General features: G+C 33.9%; 1 protein-coding gene across 3 annotated transcripts in view; it reads right to left on the bottom strand.

Annotated features, from left to right (window-relative positions):
* Positions 1–18249, bottom strand: part of GRIK2 (glutamate ionotropic receptor kainate type subunit 2) — a 625962-nt gene that overhangs the window by 317766 nt on the left and 289947 nt on the right. For all 3 annotated transcript variants that reach the window (XM_065888797.1, XM_065888798.1, XM_065888799.1), the window contains exons 4-6: positions 16647–16828; positions 9582–9635; positions 6561–6734 (exon numbers count right to left, since the gene is read on the bottom strand). In XM_065888797.1, coding sequence (XP_065744869.1) covers positions 6561–6734; positions 9582–9635; positions 16647–16828 — 410 coding nt within the window. The remainder of the gene's footprint in view (positions 1–6560; positions 6735–9581; positions 9636–16646; positions 16829–18249) is intronic.

Consider the following 18249-nt stretch of genomic DNA (forward strand, 5'->3'; position numbering starts at 1 on the left):
TGAGGAAACAGAGGTACTGACTTCATTATGAAATCCTGAGTGCCTGGTATAAAATTCAGGGTAACGTGTACAACATACTCATGAGTAAAATTGATCAAAGAAAGGATAATTCGTTATTTTGTTACTTTTTATACTTTTGATGTTTTAGTGGCACATGAAATAAAACCACCTTCTTCAAAATGCCTTTATTGATTAAAAAATGGCAAGTTAGTTTGACCCATTGTCTGGTAAAGTCTTATTTTTATTCTCATTTCAACTGAATCAAATAAAATGGCTCCAGCTAATTAAGACAGGCAGACAGCAGCTAAGGCAAACTTGTAGTTCTAGCAGCAAATGACAGCCTTGCCTGGTCCTACTTTATTTCTCTATGGTTCTATTTTCATTGACTTTTCTAAAGGTAAATCTTTGTACAGTAGCAGAGTGATCACTGTGCCCCTTTAGTACATGAGCTAACTCCCTGCTGGGAATGTATACACTAGATGTTATCTTTTAATTTAAGTTAATCAAATGAGGAAAGAAATTATAAAGTTTATGGGCCATGGTCTGTTGTTACAAATAAATAATTGTTAGGAGGACACTGGAACTTAAACACTTAAAGACTCACCTCCCTTATAAACATTATCCCTTCTTTCGCAAAAGAGAATGGGAACTACTCCTCTAACTGACTAAACTTTCACTATTTAATCAAAAGCATTTCTAAGTTTTTGTCTTTTAAGGTATTTTTCTAACAAAGAATTGAGACTAGCCTAATTGTATTTGCTAAGTGATTAGATATCTTGATAATAAAATACAAGTAGGTAAATAAAAAACGCTCCCCAGAATATATTTGGGAAAGTGAGAAGGCCTAGTGATTAGAACACAGATGCAGCATGATTAAAATAAATTAACACACACATTTATTCAATCAGGCAGACACTCCATCATGATGAGCCCCTACTTTGTTTGCATCAGGCACTGAACTAGGTCCAGGGCCTTCAAGAATGACAAAACCTGGTTCTTGCCTCAAAAGAGCTTACAATCTATTGAGAAAGGGGTGTGAAGACAAACAAAAGTCCCAGAGTTAAATTTTAACATGGAGTTATATATAAAGTGCATAAATAAAAGGTGCACACATGTAAAATGTCTGGAGGACTCAGCAAATTCATGGGAAAGGTACACAAGTCCTGAAAATCATAGCACGAGTAGGAATATGCCAGACATTCAAACAGGGGTAAGTGGTTCAGACAATGGGAACATCCCATGCTGAAATGAGGTGCCATCAGTATTGCTGACTCAGCCAGGGTGAGATGGTGAGATGGGTGGCTTAAAAGAGCAGGGAGCAGGCAAATACGAGGCTGGAGAAGTAGCAGGAGCCAGATCATGGAAGGCCTTGCAGGCTTGACAAATGAGCTAAAATTTCAATGACAAGGAGTCATCAGTATGTTTTGGTAAGCTCATGGTAGGAAAAAGGTAAGTGTAGGAGAGACGTTAGGAAGTGGGAATTCAGTGAGGAGACTATTGCAACAGCCAGGGGAGAGACCGTGGGGTCCTTAACCAAGGCACAGCTCTGGGGGTGGAAAGAAGAATGTAGTTAAGCAAGATATTGATACAGTAGATTTGACAGTGTTTGATGATCGTTGGATGGATATGAAGAGAGGAGAAAGGAAATGGAGAGAGCAGTAAGTCTCGAAGAGTTTAAATTTCCAAAAACGGTAATCTCCCTAAAATAATTTGAATGAAAGAGTCATTGATTTGTGTTGCAAATTTACATTGTCAAGGGATATATGTGATATTATATAACAACATAAGAAAAAATGGTATTTGTAAAATACCAAATGGATTACAGGTCCATTAGCATTAAGATGCATGACATAATGGGAGCACTGGGAAGGAGTCCCAGGATATAGCTTAAAATTTACCTTGAGGTGTTTCTACTTGATTTCATTCTCTTGAATTGAGATTGTTGCAAACTCAATAAGTCAATAATAAATGTAACCATTGTCAAACGCTGATGGATTCAAAAAAGTGAATTCCCACCCTATAGTTAACGGTGCCTGGGGAAAGTAGATGTCTGGTCAGAGGATGGGGAGAAATGCCTTCTGATCACGCGGTAAAGGACAGTAAAGATGTTCACTGAAGGGGGCCTCCCCACTCCCAGGGGCATGAAAATATGTGAATAATTAATAAAGAATGCACAGTAGGGAAAGGGTTTTATAATAAGGGCTCATGTCTAGGGAGGCATTTAGAGTACTACCTGGATGGCAGTGTGTGGGCATGGGGGAAAGTGGGAGAAAGGTGATATGAGTTAAAAACAAAACCCTTATGTGTGAAGGAAGGGGGTCAGACTTCCTTTCTTCCTTCCTTCTTAGTGAGATCAGGTTTGGATGTATTGTGTGACTTGGTTCCCTGGTTGGGTTTATACCAAATGAAGATAAGAATTTTACTGAGTTACTAGCATTAATATCTTTAATATGATGTTCCCAGACCATAGAAGAAGGAACTACAACTATGGCAGAAATGGTCTTGTATTCAGTAGTCATTTAACAGATAAACACTTAGCCTAGGTGCTAACTCAACCAGGAAAATTCTTATGAATCCAATTCACTGTTTCTTTTTATAGCTTAAACATAAAGAAATAAAGTGCAAATCTAAGCACTGTGATCTTACATAGTGACAAATGACTATGATACTGATAATAGGTCTTGGTCCAAGTACTAGGGACTTTGCTGATAATCCCATTTCTTAATGGGATCATAAGGAGAAAAAAGAACAAGGGATATATAAACACTGAGATCTCATGAATTGACTAAACGGAATGTTGCCAACTCTACAATGCCAGGCTATAATTCTTTTCTTTTCTAACTAGAATCCTCTTAACTTCCTTACTCCATTCATGGTGGAAATATATATTTTTCTAAATTTTCTAATATTTTCTAAAATTTCTTTAAATAATTAATTTATTTTCCTAAACATTTAATAACTGGGAAAATGCTTACAATCTAATCTTAAGTGGAAAAGAAAAAGAATACTCATACAAGGCATAAATATACCAATATTTTTAAACAGATCTCATACTGGTTTTATTTTATAATAATCATGCACTATTTTATAATTAATAATTAATTTATATAATAAAATATTTTATATATAATCTTTTATATCATTGTATAATGTTATCTAATGAAATATTTTAAAAGATATTGTCAGTTTTCCTTTTGGAAAATTGTAAAAAAGTCATTAATCTGCATCCATTTTAAAAGAAATCTTTATTTGAATGGCAAACTTTATGTCACTTCTAAAATATTTTGTGTTCCATGCTCTATTTATAAATATAATAAAAAAATAGCTGGCACACATTTTTAGATAAGAACTATTCAAAAAGTGCTCATACAAGGAAATTTATCTTCATTTTAAAAATGAAGTCATTCATTTTAAAAATGTTCTCATGTAAGTCTTCTGGTGGTTTTTATATTTTGCAGTAACTCAAATAAAGATATATAAATAAACAGGTAATTATCCCTTATACTCTTTTTTCTTATTTAAGATCTATTTGAAAAGTATTTCATGACTATAACAAAGAGAAGAGTGTTGGCATTAAAAATTTTTCTGAAGATTTCAAAATCTATGGTCTATACACAATGCCCAGAATTTTCAATAAATAGGCTAATCATTTTCTCATCAGTGTATTTTTGTTCTATCACTTATCCACTCCCACTAAATCACTTGTCAGTTCAGAAGAAGGGCAGGATTGAGGACTGGACTCATGGCTAGAAAGAAAAAACCTAAACCTGCATTCATCCTAACACCCCATCTTTTTTTTTTTTTTTCTTTTTAGCGTGCATATACCTTTTATTGAGAAGAATATGTTTAGGAAAGCCAAGAAAAGAGTCCAAACACTTGGTTGACTTTGAGGTCCTCATCTTGTCTAGTGGCCTGTGTGCTCCATAATTGTAAATACTGGGACTTGGAGTAATTATGTGGCTAATGGGGGAAGGTAAAAATAACGACTAAGAGTTCAAATTTGGATAACAGAAAGACTCAGGTTCAATTTAAAATTCTGACATTTACTGTGTGACATTAGAATGTTAGTTAACCACTTGAGGTCTTATATTTCTATCTGTAAAATGGGAATAATAATGGTACCAACTCAGTGAGTTGTTTTGAGGATTAAATGGAATGATGCATGCAAAGCATTTAGCATTAGTGTAGACACATAGCTGGATTTTTTGTTGTTGTTGTTATTTTAGAAAATGAATTTTATTTATTTATACAAATTATAAATTTTAATAAATTGCAGATTATTCTTTCCTAGTATACAGAAATATAACTGATTTTTCTCTTTTTTGATCCATTTTATGAAGGTTAATTCTTTCCAAGAGCCCCTACCTTCCTAGATATGAAATTAATATATCTTCCTTCGTATTTATCTCTTTCAATAGTCTACTTAACTTACTACAAGTTTCAAGGGATGACATGTAGAGTCATATAGGAATCATACTGAAATACACACAGTACCCAAGTAAGGCTGGATAATTTTTGTGATTCTGATATATAAAAGGGCACACTAATCCTTGGACGTATCAGTAGAAGACTTAGAGTATGAAAATATTAAGATTGCCATGATACCTATTGATTTACTTTTCCTAAAACCATTCAGTAATGGTTCTGAATAACAAATAACAATATCCATCTTGAAATTAAGGAAGGGTAAAAAGAGTTAGAAAGCATATATGGAAAAAATATATACATGATTAAAATAACAATTTAAAAGGAAGTATATGTTTTAATTTTTAAAAATAACATTGTCTATTAGGTTCCAAAAGTTTGATTCACCATCTTCAAACTGGGAATGAAATATATTTGTAATTTATTCTTGGTTGTATTTTATTTTTAATCTGGATGTACTTCAGAAAAAAAAATCTTCATTTTTAAGTTATTTATGTATTTTCCTCCCAATAAAGTTTCTCAAATATATCTTAAGTTAAAACTAAAATACTAGAACTAGTCAACCATCTCTTTTTATGCACAGGAGTAAAATTCCCCTCATACTATTTCCTTAAAACAATAATGTGGATATAAGATATTTTCAAATTCTAGTAGGTTATTTTTCTCACTAAAAGAAAATAAATGTCTTTTTTTTTTTTTCCTTTCCATTAGAAGGTTGGTGCCTAGAGGGTAACTATGATTTCTTCACAGTCTCTGTGAAGACACTCAATTTGTATTACTAAATCTTTTAAGGGAAGAAAAACACAAAAATTTCCTTTATTTTGCTACAACATTAAAAACATACTTTGAAGCCCCATCGAAGCAATTAATGGAAACATTACAATCATAATAGAAAAAGCTTTTCCACACATCTTTTTTTTTTTTTTTTTTTTGTGGTATGAGGGTCTCTCCCGTTGCAGAGCACAGGCTCCGGACGCGCAGGCTCAGCGGCCATGGCTCACGGGCCCAGCCGCTCTGCGGCATGTGGGATCCTCCCAGACTGGGGCACGAACCCGTGTCCCCTGCATCGGCAGGTGGACTCTCAACCACTGCGCCACCAGGGAAGCCCTAGAATGACACTTTTTAATGACCTAGGAAATGTAAATATTGCCAAAGTGCTGGGCTATTTACCAAATTGTAGCAGTAACTTTGTCTATAGAAAATAGATTGAATGAGAATATATCAGACATTTATAATTTGTTCAATAGTACAGTATAAACTTACCTGGTCCTATAAGGTGGCCAGTAGCTACATTTGGCTACTGAGAACTTGAAATGTGACTAGTTTGAATTAATATGTGAAGTGTCAAATGCACACCAACTTTCAAAGACTTAACAGAAAAAAAGAATGTAATATATTTCAGTCATAATTTTTATAGTGATTGTTTAAATAATGGCATTTTTGATACAATGGGTTAAATAAAATAAATTAATAATGTTGAAATTTACCTTTTGGTGTATGTTTTTTAACATAGCTATTAGAAAATTTTAAATTATGTATGTACATTGCATTAGATTTTCATTGGCAGAACTGCTATAAACAACTAAAGTTACATAAAATGTACCCTTCTTTTACAGTTTAAACATTAGTCTAGTTTCTAGGTTTAAAACCAAGACTTGAAAATAAGTGTGATTATTGGTGAATTCTGAACCTTAAAGAGTAAGCTCAAGGGAAATTTTAGTGTGATGTAAGTCATTTATATGACATCAGATATCAGAAACCAACATGATGAAGAGTAATCATATACTGGTAGTTAAGAAGGATAACTTTCAGGTTAATGTCTTCTTTTCAGTCTTTAATTTATCCTATATATAGCAGTAATTAATTTTAGAGAAATCCCCTACATTGCAGTTTTCTGACAATAGTTGTAATGCTTTTTGAGATACTTGGATAAAAGTTAAATTTGCCACATAAAATTGATTTAGAAAATTGTTAATAGAATTATTGGCAATAGTACTTTTTTTTTTGGCAATAGTACTTCTGATATCATGCCTTTAACATTAATAACTAAACCGAAGTTTGGATCCAGAGGACTCAATAATTTATGCAATATTACTTAGAAACACACAAACTGATCTTTAAGTGGGTATTCATACCGTCATAAATCCATCCAGCAAACCTGAATCGGGTTTCGGAGGTGCCTGCAACCGTTCCATAGACCACTTTTCAATGATGGAGGAGACTTGTGTATTTTCTGTATTTAATATTCTGAACCCTGTCATGTTAACGCCACTATATCGGTAGGGTTCTACATCAAGAGCGAAGAGGTCCTAAAAGACAAATTTCTTTGTGTTAGTATCAAGAGAGAATATTCATAGGCAAGTATAATTGAAATAATCATGTATTCCTGCTTGCCTTAGGTTACTTAACACCACTGTGTCTCAAGTGATGTTCAAACATCACAAATCACCAAGATTCAAATACACTATCCTCATGTTTTGCCAATGCAAATATATATACACTCTACATAAACAAGTACATATATATATTATTCCAGTTCCACCAGTGGAACAACAGGCTTTTCTACAACCTACCTTTAAGGTCTGCATAAGCTTTCTTCTCTATGTTAGGGATAGCTTGCCCTTAAATTTTATGCATTACTCTTTTATATTTAACTGATTATAGGTGTTTTCCCATGTCTTGCTTCCTTGACTGGTTATTGCCATTTTTGTGTTACTTTGCTTTGTCTTTTTTCTTTTTATTTTAAGAAACAGATCATGAAATATAGCTTCTAACTAATGAAAATTATATCAAAGCTGAGGAAAAAAGTTAACAAAACTGGCCTTATTGGTTACAAGAACTCTTGTAGTTCTTTTGTCTTATACCCTATCTAGCAACTCCCCCATAAGGAACACTTCAGATTTTGGTTGCCCTTTCTACTCTGTATACAGTGAGTGCTCTGGATTTGCCCAGGAGATAGGAGGCCAAAGCTGTCGGGGCAGTCGGATGTCACTATGAAAACATGCAGCACGTGCGACTTTTGCCCCCATTGAGTTGGCATTAGCTATTCCTTAGATCTTACAGACAACACTGAGAACTACTGAGAGCCAGGGCAAGATCAATGCCATTGGTCCTGGGCACAGCTTGCTCGTACAGCTGTACAGACTAGATTATAGAAGCAAAATTCAGTGAAGAGACGCTGACGTTGGCCTGAGCTCTATTCTGTGCTGTGAAAAATATAAGGAACTTTTAGGTTTTTAGTTTTCAACATTTGCAATCTAGCCAAGGAGATTATCTCTCTCTCTCTGGCTATATATATATATATATATATATATATATATAATGTAGTGCAATATATGTTAAGGGGCAAAAGAGTACAAGTGATAAGTGCAAAGAGTCAGAAGCAAGATAAATGATTTTCAATTTTTATGGTAAAGAACAACTTCACAGAGCAGATGGGATCTGAGCTGCCATTAAAGAATGCCCATGCTCTTGAAAGGCAAAAGACAAAAGGAGACCAAAATGTCAGTAGAGATACAAAAATTAGAAAATATAAAGTCTACTCAGGAGACTAACCTAAATCAGTTTGGCTATAAGAGAATTCATGAGGGAGAGCAGCGGCAAAAGAAAATAGGAAAGTTAGGTTAGAATCAAACTGAAAAGGACCTTCAATTATAGGCTAGATGAGTCCTACATATACTAAACTAGTTTTTTTTTTCCATTTTTTTCCTTATTAAGAGATGCTTTCGATTTCCCTAAAATCTTATGATTATGGTAGAACTGAGTTTCAACAGCATTGAAATATAATTTGCTGACGAGGGAAGGCTTCTACTCACTCTCCACCAGCCCATCACTAAGTTTCTCACAGGTTGCAGAAAAGTTGCCTGGTGGGAAGTGATACAGATATACAGCAGAGTTAGCCTTAGTATTTACCAGTAAAATACAACCTACTGTGTGAAGCATCTTCATTGAAGAAGAGTTGTTTTTACAAGAAGCCATTGTGATCAATTTAGATTTAAAATTCAGTAATTTAGACCAATTACTAAATTTTAGTAATTTAATCTGGTAACTTCAAGACTCCTAAAAGCAAGGAGATCAACTGGAAAACTTTTGAGTTAACAAAGAGAGAGTATTGGTTAGACTGGTCATTGTAGGAAAGGAGAAGATGCATACCACAGACACTATGGAGAAAAAATCAGTGGCATTTTGTTGGGGATACAGGAGTTAGAGACAGTGGAAGTTTTGAATCAAGAGTCAGAAGATGAGTCACTTCAGAGGACAGTCCATTAAGGTTTAAATAACTTGAAATTATCTTAACGCCACAACGATTAGAAACATCCTGCAACGCAGCGATATACAACAATTCAGGAATATTACAGATAGACATTTAGATCTCATTTGAACAAAGGTCATAATTGAAGCTCTAAGTACATACCAGTTCTGAAGAAAATAATTGAAGAGGAAAAAAGAAAATAAGATACATGCCCAAACTTGGAGATACTCTCATATTGGGGGGATGGGCAGGAAATAGTGACAGAGACAGATAGCTGTTTCACAGTGGAAGGAAAACTAGGATAATGTATTGGTAAAGAAATAGAGCTAAGGATAAGTAGGTTTGATAAAAAAAAAAAGAATGTCAGATTTTCATGCATATTGAGAAAAAACTGTAGTGGTTACGTAAAGACAAAAGATAAGGGTAACATTCAATTTGCTAATTGCAAATTAAATCATATTTACTTAAAAATTCCAAGTTAACATATGCAAAAACAGAATAGGAAATTTAATCTACTAAAGGAGCAGCTTCAATAAACCTGATTTCGGTTAAGTCAATAGAGCTAACAACATAAGAATTTGTGCTTTTCTAAAACACTGATTTCTCAGCAAACTAATTTTAAAATCCATTATGTTCTGAAAGTCCTCTAAGCAATATAAATATAAGACATTATTTTGAATTAATATCTGAAACGATATTATTTCAAAATCATCAGCTTCCCACCAAGAATCATTAGTTCTCTATGATGATAATTCCTCTTGGGTTTTATCAAAATAAAATAAATCGTAACTTTAAAAGTGCCAGTATTATATTACTTCTTCCCACTCAAAAACCCATTTTTCATCCTGAAATTCATTATAAGAAAATTTAGAGCATTATCTTTATGTTTTAATAAATTACTTACCAGTGTGGTAAAGATGTAATGGTAATATTCTGTCATCATTCCCATAGCTAATGCCTAAGAAGTAAAAAATAAAAATATTAAAATATTAATATTGAAGGTACACGTTAGATGAAATACATTATGTCAATAAGACAAGTGAGATGAAAATAGCAGAATGTAATGAAGAATCAGCCTATAGTATTCAGGTTACATTAAAATTGGGTCAAACTAAATCTTTTTTCCATAGTTAAAGAAGATTAGTGGTTACAAAGGAATTTCTGAACCAATTCTCTTGATAGAAAAGCTATTAATTGAATGTTTGCAATTGTAAACCTTATGTTTTACATATTAAAAGAGGCATAAATTTGAAACAAAATCTCAAATGAGCAAATCTTAGTTCATTATATTTGTAATATCTTCACTACAAATTCCATAATAAGGAACACCATTTTATTTTGTTGAAAAGTATTACTCAATTAGGAAAACAGTGCTCCAAAGTACAATACCAACAGGAATTTTTTTAGCATTTTAGAGACGTTTTCTTAGTATTAATGAAGCAAATGTAAATCACCACTGTACAGATAAAGGCAAGTTTATTTTTTATTAATGAACAATTGAAATTTACTATATTTTATTTCACACTTCTACAGTCCTCATCAATTTTAGACTATCAGTCTTAAAACAAGGACTTTTGGGTTAGAACTCCCAGTCATAAGAAGTGTCAATTTCCTCTCTGAAAATACAGAATCCTTTAGAAATAGCTATTTATCAGTGAACAGTAGCTGGTGATGATAATTGAAAAATGATGCATTTTTGAGCTGAATGAAGAGCTCTTAGTAGGAAACAAGTATTCTCAGGTGCATCTAATATTCTTCCACAAACTACTAACTACTCAAATTGGTTTACTAAGTAGCTGCCCCAGCTACATCCTTTGTATTTCATGCCCATAGGTAGGTATTAACCAATTAGCTACAATAAAATTTGTATTTCCACAGCATTAGCTGTTCAGTAAGAAAAGACAGATGTTTGTGAAAAATTTTGGGATATATAAAATGTATTTTTTTTAAAGGGAGAAACATTTGTTAATGATAGGTAGCATCAAAGAATTGAGCAGAGGAAAGGAACTTAGGAATTGTGATATTGTAATTTATAATAAGAAATATGTATTTGGTCTTCATCCCATTTCTGGCACAAAACTCCAGATACTCTTAGAATTTCCCAAACAATAAAAGCAATGGGAACATCTTTGTTATAATATTTGGTTTCTTTTCTTCACTTCCTGAAATTGCTTCAGAGCCATAAAGGTGAAATGGGTGTCTTGTTATTCTTAGCAAGCCCCTTTCAAGCACAACTGAGTTCATGTCAAATGAGGTGACTTTGGAAAATCCCCTAAGATGGGAGGGTGGGTGCTGGTTGCCAGGGGAAAGCAATCTCATGATTGGAAGGTTGAAACTTTCAGTTCTACCCCGGTGACCTCCTGGGAAGGAAGAGGGGCTGGAGACTGAGTTCAATCGCCATGGCCAATGATTTAATCAATCATGCCTATGAACTGAAGCCACCAGAAAAACCCAAAAGGAGAGGATCTGGAGAGCTTCCAGGTTGGTGAACATGTGGAGATGCGAGGAGAGTGGCATACTCAGAAGGGTCGAGGAAGCTCCTTGCCCTTTCCCTGTATCTTGCCCTATGCATCTCTTCCATCTGGCTGTTACTGAGTTACATCCTTTCATAATAAACCGGGAATCTAGTATGTAAAATGTTTCTCTGAGTTCTGTGAGTTGCTCTAGCAAATTAATCGAACCTAAGGAGGGGGCTGTAGGAACCTCCAATCTATAGCCGGTGGGTCAGAAGCACAAGTGATTACCTGGACTTGGGGTTCATGTCCGAAGTGGGGGAGGTGGGGAAACAGTCTTGTAGGACTAAGCCCTTAACCTGCAGAATCGGATGCTACCTCTGGATGGATGCTGTGAGAACTGAATTGGGTTGTAGGACCCAATGTGCTGGCGTCAGAGCACTGCTTATGGTATGGGGAACACCCCCCACACACAACCGAATTGGATGTACAACTTTTAGGAAACAAATAATATTTCCTGAATGGATAAAAATTACATGAGCCAATAACTCTCTGATAAATTTACATTTAAGCAAAATAAGAGAAAAATTTTCTTATTAAATAAAAATTTACAAGATTATCTTTGTAGAAGGTATTCATTGTTCCTGATGGATATGTGTTAAAGGTCTCGCAACTTCAGAACTACTCAATGAGAGTTCAGCATTACCCTTGTCGATATTTTTTACTTTACCAACTCAATAGGCATAGAAATATCGATTGGGATAAATGAAAGAAACAGCGATTCAGATGTATAACTATAAATAACACTTACATAATGCCTAAAAAGTGCTGGGTACTATTCTAAGCACACTGCACATCTTAATCAATTTAGGCCTCATTAAAAATCCTATGATGTAGGTCCTGTTATTATACTTACTTTACAGGTGAAGAAACCAAGACATAATAAGAATGAATAAATTAGCCAACAAATTGATACAGTGAGTGAAAATAAACTCCAGGTCTCTCTAACTCTTGGAGCTTGGATATAGAGCATAATCTATGCCTTTTATAAAGTGGCATATTTTATATTCCCAAAGATATAGATCCATTTAGGATCTATACATTCTAAAATTTTGGCTGTTTCCTCCTTGATAATTTGAAAACCTGGGAATCTCAGCCCAATCCTGGAAATTGTGTTTTGGAGGCGAGGGTGGGAGGTGGTTAAGAAAATGGTGTTCTGCATGAGCCCCAGGTTTCTTCTACATTACGTTGAAAAGAAACCTTTAAGGGATAACTGAGGACTGTGTGAGCATTTCACTGACCTCCCTTCAGTCTTTGATTCTGAAAACAAGAGTCAGTATGGACTATGAACTTAGATCTAAGTAGAAAAGTTTAGTTATTTTTGATGGAGTACCTATACTCTAACATGAACAAAAGTGAACAACGGGGATACTCTCTTGAAAGGTGAGTTAATAATTTCCAATGGGAATTAAAAAAGAACTTGTTCTGGACCTTCTTTTATTTATAGCATTTATGTCTTGCTACTACTGCTTCTGAATGAACTGTGTGCACACTTCAAACCACATTAAAAAGAACAAAATTATTATCTTCTTGTGTGTAAATAAGAGTGGCCACAAAAGAAAATTGCTTGTGCCACATCACCCCTCCTAGAAAGAAATACCACAGAATGATTTTTTCCAAAATCAAAATATTGTTAGAATTTCCCAACATTTAACTGATGTAGTGTTAACAATGCCATATGACAAATTAACACATGCAGTTATCCAGGCATATAATTTGCAACCAGTTTATCCTTCAGGTTATATCTGGACGTTACATTGCTTAAGGTTAACAATTGGAGGGGTTAGACTTTATACGTATTTCTTAAAATTTTATTATATTTTACTTCTTCCTGCTGTAGCAGTTTCTTTGTATCTGCTTTTACATTTTTCCAGGCTAAAAATTTTGATTTCACACTCTCTGATATGGACTTTAAAGTTCTTGGTTGCTATTTTTTTCTGTGATAGAATGTCTTCGTTAGACTTTACTCCACAGCATCCTGGCCCTGCCATAGAGGATTCTCTTTGACAAATCTGAGTAGAGGTGGAATCTTTTGCTATTAAGACATATATGCCAATGAGTGCCCTTAATTTGCCTCAGAGGACATCTAGCCAAGCCCAGGCTTCACTCACTTTTAAAGCTCTCAGGCAGGAAAACTTCAAATTCATGGTTGCTCACTATTTAGTAAGAGCTCAGTCAGTTTAAATAAAACAAACAAACATCTCTTTTTCTTGATATTCCTAATATTTGTTCTTGGATTAAGCCAGACAAGCTGAAAGCCCATTTGTGCCTTATCTTCAACTCTTGTACCATTTCTTTGGAGTGTCATCATTAGCCAACATTGAGGAATCTCAGAAAAATTTCATAAATCACAAAATGGAGTCCTACTAAATGTACTGCTGCAGTTACAAAAAAAGAAGCTATTTACTTTTGTTTTGAATTGGTTTCTAGAGTAGCTAAGATCCAAATATGAGATAAATGCTCTCTGGGACAAGGTAAGTTTTAAAAAAAATCCCACCACATGTGGTCTGCCAGTGTTACAGGATCAAAAAGTATGCATTCTGTGCAATAGTGTTACTCTGACTTCAACTTAACTTTCATATTCTCATTTCCCCTCCGTTCTGATTTTTCACCTACTAATCTTGTTAAAATTATATAATTTTACTGTTGTATGTATTTTAGATACTACTTTAATTCTGTTTTCGTTTTGCAAATAGCAGGTTACACATCAGAAAACAAGTATGAAATAAGGGATATATCAACTAGAAGCCAGAATGGAAATTCTATTATTAAAGGTGATGGATACTCTCACCTTTCAAAGAGCAAAATAAGTCAGAGTTAGTTACTCTAGAGACAAGACAACTGATCACCTATATACTTGTTGGAGGCCTAGAGAAAGCCTACCAAAAGCCTATTATTTGTCACTGACAGATACTACAGTGATACTCACTCCAGGCATAAAGGAAAGGTATCCTTTCCAAGTCTGTGTATTCTAAATGTGACCAAGAATTGTTTGGTATTAAATGAAAAACAAATCCCTATTCTAGATTCCAGTGCTTACTTTATCACATCATTTTGTTCCCAAAAAAACCCAACCAAACAACAACAACCACACTTATATTCTTTATTACTCAAATATAACACTAGAGCAATTTTCCAAATCCAATTAAATATTTTACTGTAGTGAAACCAACATCCATATTGGAAGATTGGATAAACATCTGCTTAATAAACTAACCATGTTATAACAGACATTTACTGTTGGTAGTTATATTTTATGAGATATAATTTGACATCTGAATCTGCATAACTCTCTAGTAGAGATATTTTATCCTACATTTGAGAGGTGTCAAGACAGGTGGCTAAACTCCAGTCAGCCAGTGTGTATAGAAGAGCTTAAAAAACAAAGTCCAAAGACTTGTGTTCAAATTCAGGCTCTACTACATAGTACAGCCTTGTACTAGCTATTTAACCCCTTACATCAACCCCCTCATATATAAGATATGAGCTAATAATAATTGTTTTCCAGTGTGCTGTAGGCCTGAATAGTGCTGAAGTAATAGTAAGAGGTTTTACTGCTATGAGTTGTTTCATTTGATTGATTTAGAATTATTTTTTTAGGTAGGCAATGCTTATTCTGAAATGAATACTTCCTAACATCACTAAGAGAAATATAAATCCCTCTGCTATTTCCTTGATCAGTGATGGACATTGATCAAGCTACTTAATCTTTCTGAGACTCAGTTTCTTTGTCTGTAAAGTGGAGCTCGTCCCTACTTCATTTGGTTACGGTGATAATTAAATAAGATCAAATGTGTAAGGCATCTCAGCGTACATTACAGGTAAAGAACAATTTTTTTTTCTCTTTTTCTTACTAGTTGATTTTAATGGTTGAGCTGCTTAATTGTTGATTTGAAGTTTATTCTCTCATTTCAGCACAAAACAGAAATATCTACTTCACTGATCAATATTCACATTAACAAACGGCATTTTAGCCATTTGAAAGTAACCTCGGAACTTCAATGTGCTTTAAAGATCATCAATATTTATATTACTTTTCTTTTAAGACAATTAATTAAAGTACTTAGACTTTTTATCAGAAAATCACATCAAGGTGACTTCTCTGGCTTTTTTTTTTTTAAACCGACTGTGTAACAATAACACTTTGATTTAAAAAACAGGGGACTTCTCTGGCAGTCCAGTGGTTAATACTCCACGCTTCCACTGCAGGGGGCATGGGTTTGATCCCTGGTTGGTGGGGAACTAAGATTCCACATGCCACACAGTGTAGCCAAAAAATAAATAAATAAATAAGACAAAAAGACAACCCTCAGAATGGGAGAAAATATTTGCAAATGAAGCAACTGACAAAGGATTCATCTCCAAAATATACAAGCAGCTCATGCAGCTCAATATCAAAAAAAACAAACAACCCAATCCAAAAATGGGTGGAAGACCTAAATAGACATTTCTCCAAAGAAGATATACAGATTGCCAACAAACACATGAAAGGATGCTCAACATCACTAATCATTAGAGAAATGCAAATCAGAACCACAATGTGGTATCACCTCACACCGGTCAGAAGAGCCATCATAAAAGATCTACAAACAATAAATGCTGGAGAGGGTGGATAAAAGGGAACCCTCTTGCACTGTTGTGGGAATGAAACTGATACAGCCACTATGGAGAACAGTATGGAACTTCCTTAAAAAAACTAAAAATAGAATTACCATATGACCCAGCAATCCCACTATTGGGCATTTACCCTGAGAAAACCATAATTCAAAAAGAGTCATGTAACAAAATATTCATTGCAGCTCTATTTACAATAGCCAGGACATGGAAGTAACCTAACAGTCCATCAACAGGTGAATGGATAAAGAAGATGTGGCACATATATACAATGGAATATTACTTAGCCATAAAAAGAAACGAAATTGAGTTATTTATAGTGAGGTGGATGAACCTAGAGTCTGTCACAAGAGTGAAGTAAGTCAGAAAGAGAAAAACAAATACCTATGCTAACACATATATATGGAATCTAAAAAAAAAAAAAAGGTTCTGAAGAACCTAGGGGCAAGACAGGAATAAAGACGCAGATGTAGAGAATGGGCTTGAAGACACGGCTTGGGGGGGACTGGGAAGGGGAAGTTGGGACCAAGTGAGAGAGTAGCATTGACATGTACACACTACCAAATGTAAAATAGATAGCTAGTGGGAAGCAGCTGCATAGCACAGGGAGATCAGCTCAGTGCCCTGTGACCACCTAGAGGGGTGGGATAGGGAGGGTGGGAGGGAGATGCAAGAGGGAGGAGATATGGGGATCTATGTATATGTATAGCTGATTTACTTTGTTATACAGCAGAAACTAACACACCATTGTAAAGCACTTATACTCCAATAAAGATGTAAAAAAAAAATTTCAAACTCAAATTTAATAAAGAAATTAAGAACTTAAATAATTTAAAGATTACCTGTTTCAAAATGCCTGCTGCCATTTCATGGCTACAGTCAAAGATGACATGGAACTCCTTGCCTCTTTTCATTTCTTTTAGTAAGGGTTTTGCATCCTTTGTATCAGCAGGTAGTTGACGGATCTTAAGTCGAAGATTGTATCTTGATGGAGCTTTGATGAGCTCCTGCAAGCGAATGAGACCTTTAATGGAAAAGAAAAAAAATAGAATGTTACAGAAAAAACAGAGTAGTTCACAGAATCACAAAACATACCACAGTGTCTGATTTCCTTGACCATGTACATGTGTACGTCATGACGTGACCATTGAAATTCCTACTTCAGAACACCCAATCCCCAGTTATTTTTGTTAAAATCACTTCTCAAATTCTTAGGGTATTTCTCAAAGTATGAAAGACATACCTGACTGTAAGTTAATGTAAATAATTTAAATAGATAAAAGAATTTAAAATAAAATAGTTTCCCTCTCTATCCTAATTCTACTCCCAGTGGGTTGTCACTGTTGATGGCTTGAAATATTATCCTCCATATACTTCCTATGTATTTGCACATATATACATAGAGGGTTTATTTTTTGTATTTTACATCAATAATTGTTTTGTGACAATGTCTTATAGGTCATTGTAAGTTAGTGATTACTGTTCTAGTTTGTCCAATTAAGTTTTAGTGGACATAATTTATGTAATTATTCTCTATTATTACAAACTTTGGTTATTATTTCTTGTGTTTGTTCACAAGTAATGGTATAGTAATTTGGTGTATATGCAAGAGTGATATACTTTTCTTAATAAAAAGACTAAATAGCCAGAAGTGTAATTAAATTACTTTAAGAAATAAAACTTTCCTTTGTATTGTTTTTATTTGTATCATTCTGTATTTCTTCAGAAATAAATATAACCACAGAAATTACTAATAAAGCAAACATTTTCCTAGAAAAGTAGCTCCTGATTATGTTTCAAAAATATATCAAATTAATCGGTCCATTTTCAATAGGTCATTAAACTGTTATGCATTTTTAAATAACAGAGACAAATCAATGAATTTATTCCTTTATAGAAACTTTCTAATTAATGAAACCCCTTAAAGACTGATATAAAAGATCCAATATATAAGAGTATGATAAGAAAAGAAGGATCATACAATTCTATTAGCTTGGACAAAATTAAGCAATTTCCTTTCCCCTTCTCCCCTTTTCCTTCTTATTTACCCCTTTTTCCATCTCATCTTTATGTTTCTAAAACTCTATTTCTATCTTTCCTGAAAAACTACCTTCATAAATATTACTATGACAAACAATAATAAAGGAAAATATTTGTAAATAACTATCTGGAACTCTCTCTCTCTCTCTCTCTCTCTCTCTCTATATATATATATATGTATATATATATACACACACACACACATACTCTCTTTATTATATATATATAGCTCTATTTGGAAACAGGAATTAAAAGAATCTTACTATGACTAAAAATCTACTGTGTATTAAAATAACATGAGATATAAAGAAATCTAATTCTAGGAATTCTTTTTTCATTCAGTTTTTAAATAAATAATAGATCCTCTTAGACATGTAATGCTATATACACTTTAATATGTTGCAA

The sequence above is a fragment of the Phocoena phocoena genome, chromosome 12 (genome assembly GCF_963924675.1).
Source record: "Phocoena phocoena chromosome 12, mPhoPho1.1, whole genome shotgun sequence".
NCBI classification, from domain to species: Eukaryota; Metazoa; Chordata; class Mammalia; order Artiodactyla; family Phocoenidae; genus Phocoena; species Phocoena phocoena.